This window comes from Cupressus sempervirens, chromosome 6 (assembly GCF_028749045.1).
Source record: "Cupressus sempervirens isolate cs-2001-9-10 chromosome 6, ASM2874904v1, whole genome shotgun sequence".
Lineage (NCBI taxonomy): Eukaryota > Viridiplantae > Streptophyta > Pinopsida > Cupressales > Cupressaceae > Cupressus > Cupressus sempervirens.
In genome coordinates this window covers 86,126,269-86,145,014 of record NC_143123.1, presented here as the reverse complement: position 1 = coordinate 86,145,014, position 18,746 = coordinate 86,126,269, and the positions used below count along the sequence as shown (strand labels likewise).

Sequence of the window (18,746 nt, the reverse complement as noted above, 5' to 3'; positions counted from 1 at the left end):
TATTGGCATCACCCTGTAGAAGTAATTCAGAGTAAAGATGAGATAAGAAAACACTAGTCATCTTGTAATGCAGTGATTTGCACACTTCCAATAAATGTTGTATGGAATAAGAGAATCCCCTGCAAAGATTAGATGGGTTACTCTTTCAGGAAGTAACTCAGAAAAAACCAAAATTATTATTTCACCTTTAAAAATGCCCACAAAGACAACCTCATACAATGAAAAAGGATAGTTCAATAAAGATTTAACAAATCGATCAATAATGATATCTTGAGTTCAATGCACCAAAATAATTAACGATGCATGAACCTTCCATCATAAACTAATATGCTTGTCATTCAAAGCTACATATTTTGGTAGAACTCTTTTCGATACATGTGGAACTTTTGGACGTGTAGTTAAGGAAAGGGGATAATTTACCAACTGGACTAAATCTCCATGAAGAAGTATTTTGGAGGGCATCACTCTTCCTAAGGTGTCCACCATAGTGCCTCTCTATTGGAGTGATTTCAATTACAATCATGTGCGCATAACTAAGCTTTTTCAAATATTTCAACATCTTTGAATTTCTAAGATAAAATGTGTAATCCAATTTGTATTGAGGATGCACTAGACAATACCCTTATTAATACTCTCAACTTTCTATGAAAGCCACTGACTGTTTTCTGAAGTCCCTGAAAATTAAGCTTAACTTTATACCATTTCAATGATCTCGCAGTTACTTTAAAAATAAAAACTAGGATAAACTGACCTTTCAACTCCCTCACGTGAAGGAATAGACCTCATTTGTTCGGAAGTGAAAATCTTCTTGACTGCAAATAGATGCAATATCTATACAAAACAACATGGGAGTTAGATAGCTACTTGACTGATAAAACTGATCATTCAACAAGATTAAGGTAAGAAAAAACTGAGAAAGAAGCACATCCAAAATTAAACTACCAATTACAAAAAAATCTTAAAGTTTTCTTCCAAAGAAAAGTACAAAAATCAAAACTAAAAAAAAAAGCACTAATCCATCAAGATATGTTTAAACTATATATATAATTTTACACAAAACTACTTATTTTGAATAATATAAATATAAAATTAATGTTTCACAACACTCCATAATTTGCTTCCAAAGTAAAACATTAATGTCAGCATCATAAAAAGCATTAATCTATCAAGACATGCCAAAACTAAGGCTAAAATCCATTATGCATCTAAAATTTACAGGTATATCCAACAAAATGATATAAGCAGGCATAAGCAATTGTCTTCCTTAATGGACACGGCACATAGGTAGAAATGTGTATAAGGCTACAAACCATGCACACGCATGCATTTTTCTAAATTGAGATATTAAGGAACAAGGTGCCTATGAATTCCATACTACAAGACTCGTCGGGGACTTGGCAGACTTGCCGAGCCAAGACAGGTCAAATGAAGCTAGTTAACTAGGCTGCAAGGATGGGAGAATCTCAGACACAGACTCACCAAAGTCGCTAGGATTTGCAAATCCCACAGGTCAAACTCGACATATTAAAATGCCTCAAAAGAGAGGTGCACCAAATGAGATGGAGATAAAAAAAGACAGAAGGAATAGTCAAAGACCAGCTGGAAATGTCATTGAGTTAGGGATTCTTAAATGGAAGATCATCGAGCATACATTGTTCTATGTTTCTATCAAATATTCCTTTCTAATCGTTTATATGTACTTTGACTTGGTGTCCCTGGAGCTTTTGGCCTGGGGCATCCTGGTAACTGAATATAATCAAGATATACCCAAGTCAGCTTTGTAGGATAGCTACTTTTTTTTAGCATTCACGATGTACTTAAATTTGCAAAGTAACAGATATGGCAGATTAACATCATTGAATATATTGCGCCCAAACACAATGGACGTAATCATATTCTTCCAGCATGGACCTTTTTTTAAGACCTTTAACGCAACTTTATGATTTTGGTTTGTATCAACTTCCTTGGCTGATAGCTCAACTAGTCCCTCAAGTTCCAAATAAAACCCCAATTCAACCAAATTTCTCACCCAAAAGTTACATAGCCAAAGGCAACAATAAATTGCATTTCAAGTTCAATTTATGCAACGAAGGACAATCATGTTTAACAACTAATGGGAGAACAACAAACAAATAGCTCAACTCCCTTAATCAAACCAACTGCGCAACCTACTTTCAAGCTGGACGTCAAGATATTCATTCTCCATTTTTATGAAGCAAATGATAGGGGCAAGGTGGATGCTTATTGGATTTGCAATCTAGAAGCATGTTTCAACAAGTAATCTCAACTCACAAAGCCACAACAAATCATGAATGGTGGAGGTCCACATGAACAATCGGCAGTCCCCTTGTATCAATGACACGTCTAGCTTTGACAAAGCAACTAGAAGCTATGCTCTCCCAAGATTTCCAAGATAGGGATGACAACAAGACACTCTCGAAGAAGCTCTTTCTAAAGGCATTTTTTTGGTGACAGCATGGGACAACTATTAAAATAATAGAAGAAAAAATCAGATATAAGGAAATCTCAAATGTTCATATGATAACATTGATCAGGCACTCATCCTAGACATTGTACAACCTTCATGAGAATGGTAACTGAATAAGATGTATTACATTCTTTACATTCATGAGCATTAGTTCATAAGGACATCCTTGACTGATATGTATATTTAGGTGAGGCATTTATAGTTGAAATTTTCTTTGACACCTTCAAGCCTACATGTTATATGGGATTATTCTTTGAGTAGTTGGTGAAGGGCATGATTGATACATTTCTGCATTATTAAAGTGGATACTTAACTTGTATTCAGCAATATAATGACTATTGTGTGTCAACATTGAACAAAGGAATCCTTGTATGCAAACCTTGTTAATTTTGTAGCTTCAGTCACATTGATTCGATTATGAGATTCATTGTTGATGGTAAATCATCATTTACCATCAACAATGAATCTCATAATCGAATCAATCTGACTGAAGCTACAAACTTAACACTCCCTCCTAGCTAGGGAGGATTGTTATAGAACACATTATGCTCTCAACTATATGAAGAGATATCATCTCAGTATAATATTCTTGGAATGGCATATTTAAGAATATCAACGTATATTCATCAACTTAGATGTTATCTCTCAATATAATCCGAAGTATGATTCAACAGGAAATATTAATCATATGATATTCATCATACTTATATTCTTTTGGTATGTGCACTGGCATCAAATCCTTGATGCCTACCAAAACAATATGTTATATCCTAGTAGGATATGAGTTATCTGATTTTTGGCACTCAAGGACAACTTAATGTATTCTACCAGATAACAAGAAATCACAATGTCATGGTCTCTATCATGACAAGTATCATTATCTCTTGCACTACAGGACAACAACTTAATGAAGTTTGATCATGATACATTTGTTATCATGACTTCTAGCACTCTGGGACAACAAATTAATGAAGTTTGTCATGACAACAGGTCAAACTATTGATAAGATCATCATCTTACAATAGCTACCTTCCAGATATATTATCAATGAAAAATTGTCACCTTTCATGACATTATCCACATATGCAAAATAGTAACCACGAGCCAAGTCAGAGGGTGGAACAAGGGATTTCACCTCAAATTCTCTCTCATAGAGAAGAATGCATTATAAGGAATTTCACTTCAATCGTTTCCCTTATAGAGAAGATATCACACTTCAAAATTCTTCCTCTATACAACGGTCCTAGGAAATCAAGTCCTTTATTTACTCCCTTAGAGCTCTCTTCGCCTAAGGATGCTTGTTGAACTCCCTCTAAAACTGATATCAATCTTCTTTCCTCATGATGTACATAGGAGTAGGCCTATCAAAATCATGCATTCATACACTTGTATTTTTAGACTGCCTTTGAGTATCAATCTTCTAAGCTCCTACGTTGCAATTGAGGAAGTGTCAGACTCCCTCTTAATGGAAGAATACTCAATCTCAATCATCGAGAATATTCAATTCAAGAACCTCACTTATCATCAGATGACTAATGAATTTTGGATCACAATATTTGGTAGCATGTGTAAAGTACCAGCCTTCTTTTCCCACAAGATCATCTTCAAATACAAAGGAAAATATCAAGAAAAATAGCTCATATATTACATATAGAAATACAAATAAGAAAGAGACTATAATGAGTAGATAAATGTAATACATATATATACTTATCTGTACATCAATATTCTTGATAACTAATTTCTCCAATGAAGGTCCATATGCATCAAATCAAAAAATGACTCCAATGGTAATGAAACATTGGGTTAAGGTAATTATTCTCCCCACCCACAATGTAAAATTCCCATATATATTATTTTTATAGAGTTTTCAATCAATATCAAGTCTAATGAGAGACAATCATCCAAAATGATATCAACCTCTATCTCTGTTGGTAGCTTCTTTCTTCTTGCTGAGTATTAATCTTCTTTCTAGTTTGGTCCTTTCATCCAATGAAGATCCAAACATTTGTTAAGCTTATCAATAGAGGCAAATGAGTATTCACATTTCTCTAAAACCATCCACCATATACCTATATTTTGATTTAAGTGTTCATGAAACTAATACTCAGAGCTTTGGTCATCAAGCGGATAACCATTGATGGTTCAAATTCTTTGGTAACCATAACTAGACAATTTGGATAGTTTAGCCATTCTAAGTGTAATTAATGTTATCCATCATATGACAAATTCATGATATTAGAACTTTGGTTGACGTTGACGTAAGCTTCTTGTCCTCAATCCTTACATCATTGATAATAATCATAAACTCTTATTTAGTTGTCAAGAATGAACAATATGATGAAACAAAGAAAGTGATTCTTTCATGCTTTGATGTTCATAAAACTTTAGGTCAGCTTTTAAGAATCTTTTTTAAAGTTTCTAAAGCATGTTCAATAATTTATTTGTATGCATATCCTTCAATTTATGCATAATATAGATCTCGCTTTTAGTATTGTCAACTTGGGCTATCTCTCTTTCCAATTTTCCACTGCACTGACGCATCTGTCTTTGTAAATTCTCCAAATTCACAATGACTGCATATGCCTTTCTAGTCCTTGTTTGTATTATTTGATATAACTCGTATATGATTACTTGCTTTGAACTCTAATTGCACGATATTTATTTCAGGCTTGTCCCACTTCTTGCAATTTAATTATTGTATACACTGATGCTCTGAATATACAATGTCCAGAACTTAGTTTATTATAGATCTGTAAACTCTGTTCTCACAGAAGAATTCTTATATACATTCACCCATCTGAGAATGAATGTTGTTTGTACATAATTAATCCTTGGGTATTGAATGATCTGCACAGCCCTTCCTTACCTCCTCTTATCAGATTTAGTTTGCTGACATATCTGATAAAGAAAGACTTGCAACAATAATCAAAATGCCTTGTAACAACACACTCCATGAATTCTGATATGATGGAAGCAGTGTGAGATTTGTCGTGATGCAACATATGTCAAATATTGAACAAGGAGAATAGACAAAACAATTTGATGATACAACTATATATGTGTCACATAGCCGGCAATGTCTGCAATCAAAATCTTATAAGGAACAATGTCATTCAGAAATTACTCTGCCCCCTGCCGGTGAAAGGTTCTGAAAGGAGAAAGTATGTTGCCATTTATTTAGTCAGAATTGCCTTGCCATCAAAATCAGGCATATGGAGATGATCTTTATAATCTTCTGCTTGCTTTATCTGAACTCTTAATTGCCGCTGACTGGAGTAGAGCAGTCTGTAATACCAGCGAAGTGATTGTTGTTACTGGTCTATCATAATGCAAATGTTATATATACTATAGTGGTCTAAAAGTATTCGTTGTCTCTGATATCTGTGGTATGACTGATAATAGTCTATAAAGACCTTGGATATAGAATAGCAGTTATGAATAGCTTCATATTACTTAGATGTATGTTGCTATTGCTAATTATAAAATGTGTACTCAAGTTATTGAAACTTCTAACTTTTAGTAGATTACTACCACTTAGGTCCATAAAGAATATAAATAGTTATGTCAGAATTCAATCTGAAGGTTGATAACTTATTTGATGATCTCTTCATCAATGATTGAGTGGATATCTTTGGCTTGTAATATTGGCATAGTCTTGTTGTATGATCAATGTCATTTCAATATTAATCAGTAGTTTTGGTTGTACTCTCCTGATTTGATATTATGTTACAATGGTCAGGGTTGTCGTTACACTAAAAGATCGACCTGTCAATGCCCAATACAACCAATAGCCTTATAGAACCACAGGAGAAGGTTAAGCCATGTCGCGAACCCCACAAGATACTAGCCAACTACCAAGAATCCCCCTCCCAATGTCACTCATCGCAGCCTGCATGGATTTGAACCTGTGACAAAGCTCTAATACCACTCGTTAGAATGGTCAGGGTTGTCGTTGCACCAAAAGATCAACCTATAAATGCCCTATACAACCAATAGTCATATTAAACCATGGAGGCAGTTAAGGGATGTCGCAAACCCCGTGAGGGATGATGGCCCACAGCCAACAAATAAGGTTAGTCATAATTCACACAAGGATAGTAATCCTAAAGATTATGTTTCAGGGGCTGATACCTCCAGTATAGGCAAAGAGTGTTACCAAGCTAATGATAATCATAATAATGGGAACACAGGGAATAATCTTATCACCTTGGTTAATCCTCTCTATGAGGAAGATTTTGAATCTTGATATTATCCTTGTGGCTAACAGTAATCCCAATACCGATGATAAACATCCCTCTACCCTAGTTGGGGCTCAATCAGACCACAATAATTGTGATTCCAGTAAGAATACTATTATGGGAGATGATGTAGGTGCTCCTACTAGATTGAATGCTCAACAATTAGCATTGGCTACCATTAATGGTAGAGTTGCACGAATTAAGAATGCTGGACAGTCTTTGTTAGAGGAGGGCAATCCCCAACCTGGGGCTATGTGTTCAATGATGGATGTCTCTACAGATAATCAAATGGTGACTTTTGCTGCACATGTAGGAGTTACTAGTGATAATTCAAAGCAATCTGCCGAGGTTCCTAGCAAAAGTGCTAAAAAGAAAAGGAAATCCATTGATAGACAATCCCTATCCAACAGTAGTAAGAAAAAGAACCAAAAACCCTCTCTTATAAGAACCAAAAACCCTACTTATCAAGTAAAAAAAATGATTACCAAAAACCCTGTCTTATAATTTTAGCTTACATATTGATCATATTTGATATCACCTTATATTCTCAGTGTCAATATTGCTTAAATGATACTTCAAATGTATTTGATGTTTTTTCACTAATTTTATGCTTTGCTGGTAACTTACCCTTTGTTTCCTACATAGAATTCTTATCTCTTTATTCAATACTCTGTGGATGGCTCTCTTACCATATATTCCTATTTATCTTTAGCTCCTTAAACTCCTCAATGCTCCTTCGTGTCATAATAACATTACCCTTGCATTTATGAACTTGATTAATTTATTGTAACGTTTTATAACTCTTCTAAGAATGATTCAGAACATGTATGCAGAATAATCTTTACTATGATAAACCATCAATAATAAGATATGAGATGTAATGGTCCCTCTTATTATCCAAGTCAAAACGATGGGGGTAATCATTTTTTTTACTTGATAAGTAGGGATACAATAACTAGAGGACAATGTGTTTGTGCACTTTCTATATATATTGCTTTCAGCAACATGCTCATTCAATCTAACTCCCAAAATTATTATCTCATTTAACACTGACGGGTTTCCATTTGTGAAATGTATTTATAATCTTGCAACCATAGTAGTGACCATCTTATTCAACCTCTATTCTATTTATGCTCATATCATACTCCAATAATGATAGATAACAGAAGGCAATGCCAAGAGTAGATTCACCATTCGTTGTGTAGTCAGATAATCCCAATCAAAAATGAGTATACTGGCATGAGCTCCACTCTATCTCGGGTATTAATGGATAGTGTTTGTTTGCTTATCAAATTAAATATCTGAAACCTTTATATTATCATTTGGAATTGTCTGGTGAAAGTGGGCACATTTAGACTTCCACAGTTGCTTGATACTTGCATAGTTTTTTTTTGTGAGATCTTCTGATATATTCCAATTATGTATAGATTCTTCAAGAAAAGATCTTCAAGTCCAACAACTAAAGGTACATGACCTGTAATAATGAACACAAAGCTTTAGAATAGTATTCCAGCAATAATGAACACAAAGCTTTAGAATAGTATTCCAGCAATACAGAAACTACACAATAACACCAAACGTGGAATCTGTTCAATAAGTGTGCTGGCAATTGTTGTTTGAAGTTACATAAGTTTAGCTCTCAACATTCACGTTCTTCTATAGGCTCCATAAGATTTCCAGGACTTTGTTTTGGCTCTAGTAGATGGTTCATAGGTCCCTTCTTTCCATACTTGATAGAAGCTAATGAAAATCATAAGTGGTTCTTGCGGCATATCACAGGCTTACCCCACGATGAAAATAGGTATCTCAGCCTTGCACAGCTCCAGACACACACTAGGCATCTTCAGAAATCACTACTTCCCTACACTTCCCTTCTGCCATGAGAAACCATAATAGAAGTCTCTTAACAAATAGAAACCACAATATTATTCATAGCCATACTAGAATAGTTAAGTGCTTTGTAAATCTAACCCATTTCTGTGCTCTGTATTCTAATTTATAAGAAGATTTCAACCACGATAATTCCAGAATTTCCAAATACTCTTAATCTTCTATGAATTGTTCTTTTACGGATGGTATTCTAACTTGATTCTTAATATTGGTTACAACCCACCTCTCAAATTGTTTAATTTGTAAGGGCTCAATATTTCAAACGATTCAGACTGACATCACAGGAACTAGTTGAATTATAAGGCACATAGGCTTTCATATGATTCTCTAACTCGCAAAATATAGTTGCCCATATTTTATGTGAACCTTTGACCCGACAAATAAACATTTCCTCAAATAATTAAACCGCCAGACTATGCTGCTTGACAATGTGATCTCTCGAGAAGTGCCTTTTACTTGCAAAATTCTTTGTTGGAATGCAACGGAATCCCTGATACTTAATGACAATACTCAACTATTCCCTTATTGGTATGTAATATTAAACACTACAACAGAAGCCTTGATATTCAATTTTCTTTCTATGTTGTTCCATCTCGTATGCGATTAATTTTGTTCTAAATACCATGTTAATTATCTTGAATTCTTATGTAGGTGGTCTCTCTCTCATTCACTGACTATTTTGTTATATTTGCTGATCAGACTTAAGAGATTCGATGTCAATAATATTAAAATCTTTTGCAGCAAAAAAATACCATTTCTCATATCGTTGATTCTTATTCTCTTACGTTTGCAGCCTAGCTCTAATACCATGTTAATGTTGTATGATCATTTACTACAAATGTAATAATACTGCCATTGTTATTGGAGTCTTTGAAATGCAGATTTGAAAACTCATAAATATGGGAGGAGACATGTCTCTATGTTTAATCATCATTAGTTAATATATTAATAATATAAATAACCATATATATAATATGTATGTTATATTATATATATTAATATATATATATATGATGATTTACCATCAACAATGTATCTCATGATCGAATCAATCCGACTGAAGCTACAAACCAGGACGTGATTGTCCTTATCTCCATTCACAGTGGTTATATCCACATAGGATAGTTTGTGGCATGATGAGTTAGGTAGTTTAATAATTCTTTATCATCTTTGATGGCAACGTAGGATTCTCTCTGTTGCATACGAATTATCCTTCTCCTGTATATTAAAAGCTATGTTCCCCGGGGACGCATCCCCCCAAAAAAAGCCAGGGTTTCGGAGACGGGACTTGCATCCATCCCCAATTTTTTAACACATTAAAAATTTTTAAAATAAACAAAAAATGTCACTTTTGCCATAAAGTTGTATAAATTGAATTTCCACAACTCCTTTTATTTGATGCGATGCCTAATGTAAACTTCTATTGTGTCAAATCATCCTTCCCCATCTTTGAGTTGGGTCAAGTATTTGGGTCAAGTCCTTTTACAAGAATGACTTTATAACTGTGTGTGACTTATATCTGGGTTAAATCCCTTTGCATTGGTGTTAGAAGGCATTCTTGAATGATCGCATAGCTTGGGCTAGTGTTTAATACGAAGAATCGACATTATGTTGCCATGAATGTTATCCAGGATTAGTTAATGCAATTGATGAGTAAAAATAGACTCATATATAATGGAAAGATTGTTATAGAAGCCCCTTCAAGACTGGGGACACATCTTCTTCCTGTTGGCATGAGAAGCATTCAAAGGTTGACACTAGTCCTACGTGCAAAAAGAAAATGTTGACATGACTCTGAGGGGTCTTCATAATCTGAGACTAAACTTCCAATGTCTAAAAGAAAACACTTCATTTCAGGAGGAATAGAGTTTCTAACAGTGATGTATTTCTTCACAAGCAGCAATTTAGGTCACTGTAATGTCCCCTCTTTAGCAATTGTCAACTATGTTGCCGCTAGCCTAGTTTTACAATGGTCCTAGGGGGCTAGCAAAGAGTTCAGAGGGATCTTGGAGTGATTTGGCTTAATCATTCCTAGTTTGATATATTATTAAAGTAGCATTTAAAATAAATGTTAAATTATTAAAGTGTTGCTTTAATATTATTTATATTCGGACGCCCAAGGGAGACATAAGATGTTATTTATTTTATTTTATTTTAACCCCACATTGCTTGTGAAAAGTGGGCCAACCCTACAAAATGGGAATAAAAGGAGAGCTTGAGGGCATTGTTCGGGCATTGGATTGGATGAGAAGAAGAATTGAAGTACTTGCAATTTGCAGGTTGTATTGGGCATTTGGGGATGTCCTCCTCATTTGTGTCACTTTAGACATCAATCCTTGGGATTGGTCTTTGGAGTCTATTCTTTCAGCTGTGCACTGTAGCAGCCACGTGCACTATAGCAATCGTGTATTGTAGCAGCTGCGTGCATTATAGCAATCATGTACTGTAGCAGCCGCATCCTGTAGCAGCAGCGTGCACTATAGCAATCGTGTATTGTAGCAGCCATGCCACTTAGCAGCTGCATACTGTTTGCAGCAGATCGATGCAATGGCCAAGCCATCAACTATTTGATGTAAACGATGTTTGTTCCAGTTTATTGCTGGAGTATTCAGTGAGTCAGCATTGCACTTGTTTATTCATTTGGAAATCAATATAAATATAGTGTGCTGGTTATTTCTGTGATGTATGTTTATGCTTTCAATTCCTATATTCATGTTACATGCCAACACAACACAATACAGACAAACCTTTTCAGAGCCATAAGGGTTGTAGCACATGACAGGAAATAAGGGACTGCAAGCTAAGTGTTTGATAAAATTATCATATAGCTGTGAATACTTTGTAAGCAGATTTGGGGGTATCCACTACAGTCACTATGTTATCTATAGGAGTTAGACAGAGAATTGTGAAAATGAGGAGTTCATTTGAAGATCCAATTTGATGATATAATTTGTATGATTAATTTAAATAGGTGTTTGGACCATTTCTAAGAACATTGCAGAATGTAATAGCATTCTAATTTTAACTGCCGGAGCTACAAAGGCTATTTCCAGGTATTTTTAAAAAATATGGGATCTCTATCGGGCATGGGAAGTAACTATAGTTTGCATTAAATTTAGAAAAATGACATTCAATCATTGTAATCAAACACGCATAAACTTGCGAATCTGAAATGCACATCCCTGCAAACAAGGAGTACTTATGTTCTCAGAAACATGACAAAGGTCCATAACAAAAATTGGAAAAATTCAGTGATGAGGTTTACAGTGGTATCAAAGACAAAATCCTGCCAGATTGGACGATAATGTACGCTAGTCACAGGTCCAAACAATATGCAGAAAAAGAACAAATAAAAAACAATTTCACTTAGTTTTCAGCGACATGACAGCTACTTACAGCAACAGTTAAAATTGAATCAAGAACTTTGGTGGTGGTTTGGGTAATGAGAGTCTTCAGGAAAGGACCAAGAGGAGATTTACCAGCCTAGTGTGGACAATATATTGAGCCATTTTTCAAATGGACAGCAGGAAATAATGCAACAATTTATGCAATCACAACAGCAGTTGATTACAGACACGGGGCGAATGTCACATAAAATTCCAATATCTTCAGAGTGAATCAGAATAATACAGATGATGATAGCAATGCGGGTAATCACATTCCAAAGAGAGGCAATACAGATATTTTGAATAGACATTTACAACCTACATTCATACTATAAGAAGAGAAGGTAGTATCTAATCCCGAGGAAGAGCAATCATTGGTTGATGAGGTGATAGCAGAATATGATGAGTACCATTCAGTCCCTGCAGAAATAAAAAATGAGATATCATTGAACCAATATAAAAACCAGCGGGGTATCAAGAAAAGGAACACAAGAACGAAATCGTGAAGCTGACATGAGTAGTATCAGCACTCCTTGAGCAAATTGGCCCTTCCAAATTTTGATCACAGTGGGAAAAGCACAGCGCATGCTTGGAATCACAAACTTGACACATTTTTGACACTCAAACCCATGCCAGAAGAGGCAACAATCAAGTTTGCAACCTTATATTTGAAGGAGCAACATATGATTAACGGCATTATGATTTCATAACACAAAATCATGCATTGACTCATAATTTCATTCCTATCAAAATTTCAGCAGCAATTTTATTGCTAGATTTGATCAAAAGGATGTAGAGATGTATTTCCATGAGTTGGCATTGATTAGACAGAGAGGTGATGTTGATACCTTCATCAATGAGTTCCAAAATGTTTCTGTTATGATTCCTAATAAGTCAGACAGAAGGGTTCTAAATTTCTAATGCTGTTCATACAGGGTTTGAATGCAAATTTGTGAGGTCTACTAGAAGACAAAATACTTCTTTCTTGCAATCTTGGCTACAATCATAGGTTGTTAGAACACAGAAGGATATGCTTTCTGTTGGATACAATTGTCTAATTGTGTGTTGTCTTTGATGCTATACAAATGTCATATCAGTTGGCAAATAGTGCTTACCGAGCTCACTTGATCAGCAATGCAATTTTCCTTGTCTACCGAGCATTCCTGGAGATTACTCTGCATAGATAGTGTCTACCGAGCTCACTCGGGCATCGAAGGAAATTGTCGCAGAAAGTAGTGTTAACCGAGCTCTCATGGTTAATGAAGGAAAGTTGGTCAAAGTTAGTGTTCACCGAGTTCACTCGGTTTCCAAAGGATTTTGCAAGTTCGCAATGTTAACCAAGCTTCTATTGGTTAACACAGGAAATCATTTTAAGATCAGTGTTTACCGAGCAGGGTCGGCCAATGAAGGATTTTGTTAATTTGGGATATGAAGTTTAATTATTTCAAGTATTGATTCCAGCCAACTGTGGTAATGATTATTGGTCATTATAAGTTGTGATTGAGCCGGCTTGATAATCTGAATGGTATAAATGAAAGGTCAAGTTGAGATTCTAGTGTGTATGAGCAAGTATGCAAGTGTATTGATTGTTTGACGAGGAAAGCGCGAGCAAATTTGAAGGATGGTCAGATATCCTTGAGGAGCAGCAAAGTTATATTCGATCAAGAAGGATCTAGTGTGAAGCAGAACAGAGATTTGTAATCAGCAATTCAATTGCATCTCTTTTAGGTCATTTCATTGTTACTTTCTTACCATTGTAACAGTGATTCCAAAATCTCTTAGTAGAGTTGGTTTAACAGTCAGTTGTAAATCCTCTAACAAGGTGACAATTCCATTGAATTGTTCTAAAAACCTCTTGCAAGGCCACTCCTTACAGGATGATTAAATCCTCTAACAAGGTCACACCTAACAGTGTGTTTTGTAACCTTTAATCAGGTTGGCTCCTAACAGGGCTCACTTCAAAAGAGTGAAAATCAGTAGCTAGTTACTTGTTGGTTTTTCCCATATTGGGTTTCCACATTAAATCTAGTGTCTCATGCGTTCATGTTATTTCTTTTATGCTTGCATGTTAATCACTGTGAATGTTTAAGATCAGTAATAAGTAAATCACACTGCTTTTACCGAGTTACAGCATGTTTTGTGTGTTTACCGAATTACAGTAGAAATCAGTTTTTATCAGACATCTAAGAGATCTGTGAATTTGTTTTTGTGGTAACTGATTCACCCCCCCTCTCAGTTACTCCATCTATATTTCCAACACTTTGTAGTTACTTGTATTCAAAACTTGTATACAATAGGTTGTGTCCATGTGAGGCAACTTTTTGTAAGTCACAACAGTTAAGTAGGTATTAAAAAAACATACAAATAGTATGTTATCAACACTATCAATTAATGGCAAAATCAAGACATACATTTGTAGGGAAAAAAAAAAAAGATTAACTCCACTCCATGACTTGCATCTTATACATGCACTATCCACTCACCCTCAGAAGTTTGCGAATGATAGGAATTTTGACAGGAAACTTATGGTGTTGCTTAATCATATTATGCAGCAGCTGAAAACCTGCACATTCAATACCCCTCAGAATTACAAACGTGTAGATTTTGCAGAGTTACAGAACCAAACAAATGTATACCCAATAGAAGCATTTATTAAGCAGTCAGCCTTATCATACAAGGTAAAAATCAATTAGTCAGAAAAGATACCATTCTTATTTGCAATATCCACCAACAGAGAGTGTGACTTTGTTTTCAGTAGGGCATCCAAAACCATTGAAAGGTCTCTTGTACTGAACAGAAACAAGTTTGTTTACAACACTGTTGACTACAATTTGCTCTTTAATATTTATTGAACTGCAAAACATATGCAATCTGGAAAATGGAGAAGAATGTAATTGGGCACAGAATAAGAAATAACCTGCCAGATGCCTCATCATTTGCATCACCTGATGCAGCTGTTACAACCAAAAGTTTTAAGTAATGCTTTGCAACGTCCTGTTGAATTGATAACACCATTAAATACATGGGTGACGTCATTCAACTTAAAGCAATAATTAACAATGTGATTTAAGAACTCAATTTTTGAGAAAATTCTTGTGCAATCTGAAATCGAGCTATGTTCATCCAATTTTGTAATTTATAAGGTCAATCAGTTCAATAAAAAGCAGTGAATGTGAAAAGCCTACATTGACAGATTCTTATTACTACCCTGAAATTTGTTATAATATGCTGCATTAGAACCCAACATACTAGGTGTTCATGATATGTAAAATCATGTACTTCTACAGGGCACCAAGCATAAAACAAGTCAATTGCATTCAGATTATGTTATTTATCACCACAACCACTATTATTCCAAATCCTCCAGCAAAAAGATAGAGAATACAATCACAGTGGCATTATCAAAACAATGGCGCATCTCTACAAGGTTCAGCAAAATATAACCCAAGTGCCATTGTTCATCTATAATGAACGGAAGCCCATATTATAAAGATAGATTCAGTCTACTTTGGGAAGTACTAGGAGGGATAGATATATGCAAATAGCAATTAAATTTTAGGAGAGATGGAAAAAATTACCCTTCGCTTTACAATTCCACCATTTACATCCAGCATTTCACTGAGTATATCTTGTACTGAAATCAATTACAATTATATAGTTAGCAACATTAGTAATAAATTTTTAAATAACCTAATAAATTTAAATATGAAAAAAAAAATCTACAGCCACGGAAGCGGCACGTTATTACCTTTGCGAACTTGAATAAGTGGCATGTTGTTGCCTCCATCAAAATGTCCACTCATACCCAACCCCTTTGAGTTCAAAGTACCAGATTTCTCTGAGGTGGAAACTGTCTTGGATCGTTTCAGCTTTTTCACCATACCTCTTCTACCATCCCCACTTGAAACAGCAAGAAGCTTTTTCACAAGAGGACCTGACTGAACTTTATTGGAAACCTCGATCTTAGACTCATGCCAGTCTTGTGTTTTCTCAATTAAAGATGACTTGAGGCAATCAACAACTGTAGCTACATCCTCACTTTCTTCTTTCACCATAATTGGCAGAGGTTCTTCCCCATCTGACTCATTCTCAACTACATCTGTTGGATTTTTGAAATCCCCAATAAACCCTCTACAGTTAGCAGATCCACATGCACATTTTTCAGCTGCTGCACCAGATGCTGGTTGAAAATTATAATCAGCTGTAAGTTCTTCACCCTGAAAGGCATTAACTCTATACCATATTAGTAACATACAAATGAGTGATAACTAGTACAAGAGAATGAAAAAGAAAACAAGAAACATAAGAAATTACAGTAATGACCACAAATGACCAGGATAGATTAATCAGACTCAAAGATACGGCAAGAGCTTTCACAGATTAGGAAAAATATGGATATATGGTGTCAAATATGCAACAACAAATTAACCAAATTCGACTGTAATTTAGTAATCTGTGGAAGCTAGGCTGATCATTTATTACATCATTAAGTGAAACATTGAGAACCATTTTTATTTCATAGAACGCTTCAAGTCAAAGCATTTAAAAAGTATAGAAGTATCTTATGCACCAATTAATGATATATGATGGTAAAGTACTGCTTACATTGTCAACGTAACTTTCCTACATGAAGTTAAGGCATTGACTTGCATGTTAATAAACTTCAACTCTCACTCAAAATTAGTCTGACTGTTGTACAGATTGCATTATGTATATTTATTTAAATGCACTTTATTGGTCCATCGGATACCTCCTGGAGTATATCAGGTTAATATTAAGATGGACCTGTGTTGATTATTAGCCAGAACTTTGCAACTCATTATAACCCATTAACTGTTGATTTATAAAAATTATTTTTCTTTATAAATATTAATATATTTGGTCGGAAAATCGCATTTCAAATCAAAACTCAGACTCGAATGATCATGAAATTGAAATCTGTCCATATTCTAATATCTAATGCATATCGCCATGTTTGTGTATTAGCTCTGAGATCAGTAGGGCAACATTGGTAACATGTTAAACACGTGCAAAGTTGAAAACCATTAGAAAAAATGTAACCAAAGCTAAGTCATGGGAAGATATGAAAAGAAATGCATCTGTTATAGATTCTGGTAATATTCTGCCATAACTGTGGGTGGATCAGGCTCACCTTCACCGGGTATTCAATTGAGAGAAAAAAGATTTCAGACCCCTTGAAGATTTCCCATATTGGAAGGCAAGCACACATGTTTGTATTGATCTTGTAAACTCCTGCTAGATTAACTCAAAGGATTGTCATAAAGAAATCATAGTATAAATTGATTATCTCAAATCAATACAAGATCAGAGTGGAGCAGTCTGATTCATGAGCTAGGTTATACAATACCCAAGTTCTTTCTGTAAAATTGTCCTCCCAAAGGAAGAGTGTAAAATCACATAATAAACCTCATGAAAGAATCTTCGGAGGATGGTCAACCACTTCTGAATCCCAGAAATGTCTAGGAGATGATATTCCTCTCTTATCATCAGATAACAAGCATCTAGTTCTATCATAAGTCGGATTGGCACCCCAAATGATACCTCAAACCCAGTTGTTAAGGGTGCTTGTGCAACCAACATGAGGCTACAAAAAAACCTTTATGACATGCAATCATTCCTGCTGCATAACAACATCAATCAGATCATGCCATATTATCATTCACCATATATCATCCTCACCATTTCAAAATGTAGATACATTTCTTGGCTGCTACCTTAAACTATACTTATGTGGCTTCTAATCAAGACAGAATCGAGATATCATGAGCCATCTTAGAAACTAAATGGAATGTGTGTAATCAATTATCGTCTTTCTTTGTAGCTGTAATAAAACTTTACATTCAAGCAAAACAGGTGTGCATTGATCATCTCTCCTTTAAACAAGTAAACAAAAGTTGTTTTTCATATGCTGCAAAACTATTTTTTGGCCATCAACTTGCTCTCTAATATAAGCTTAATGCATTCTACAATGCAAACTTGTTCATGTTCTAAACATGATAAGGAAAAAACTATTTTAGTGTTGCAGCAGAAATGCCAACATGGAATATTTGATCCTTACTGAAAATATTCAGAAAACTAGTTTTTCAGATACTTAGTATTTCTTAATCCGCCTTACACAGACCTAACATCTGAAAAATCCAAGGACTTGAGATTAACCGATCAAAGCATTATGCCATCATTGTAGAGATCCAAGTTCAATCAAGTTCAATCTCAATGAACATGGAGTAAGGAATTTTAAGATCTGAATTTTGGTCATCCATTGTTGGCTTCTAGTGTTGAGCTAGTTTCTAAATATGTGGAATTCTATATTGCAACTCTTGGTCTTCCATAGATGATTCCTACTTAGTGCAGTTCCACAGAAAGAACTTGAATTACTGTTATGGTTGAGCTTGCATGAGCTTGCATCGGTCTCATAGAGTCATATTGATGCTCATATGAGCAGACTACTTATAAATGATCATCATTTATATATATTTAAAAAAATCTGTAAACAATCTCAGTGCCATCCAAGCCAGAGTCATCAAAGCCTGCCAAAACCTCTCTTCTTGTAATTGTCACAACATCAACCAAATTTCCCATTCAATTTCAACAACTTGCAAGCTTCTCAGGTTCCAACCACCTATAAAACATGAAATCACCCCCTCTGTTCTCGAAAGAGTATTAATCTCAAAAAATTCAAAACTTTGCAAGCACAACGCTATCTTTTCATGGTACTTTCGG

At 35.0% G+C, this 18,746-nt stretch overlaps 1 protein-coding gene across 1 annotated transcript in view; it reads right to left on the bottom strand.

Moving 5' to 3' along the window:
* Positions 1-18,746, bottom strand: part of LOC149551300 (uncharacterized) — an 83,491-nt gene that overhangs the window by 7,814 nt on the left and 56,931 nt on the right. The window contains exons 10-15 of the mRNA XM_089786853.1: positions 15,754-16,222; positions 15,584-15,639; positions 14,923-14,999; positions 14,712-14,794; positions 14,489-14,568; positions 752-831 (exon numbers count right to left, since the gene is read on the bottom strand). Coding sequence (XP_089642979.1) covers positions 752-831; positions 14,489-14,568; positions 14,712-14,794; positions 14,923-14,999; positions 15,584-15,639; positions 15,754-16,222 — 845 coding nt within the window. The remainder of the gene's footprint in view (positions 1-751; positions 832-14,488; positions 14,569-14,711; positions 14,795-14,922; positions 15,000-15,583; positions 15,640-15,753; positions 16,223-18,746) is intronic.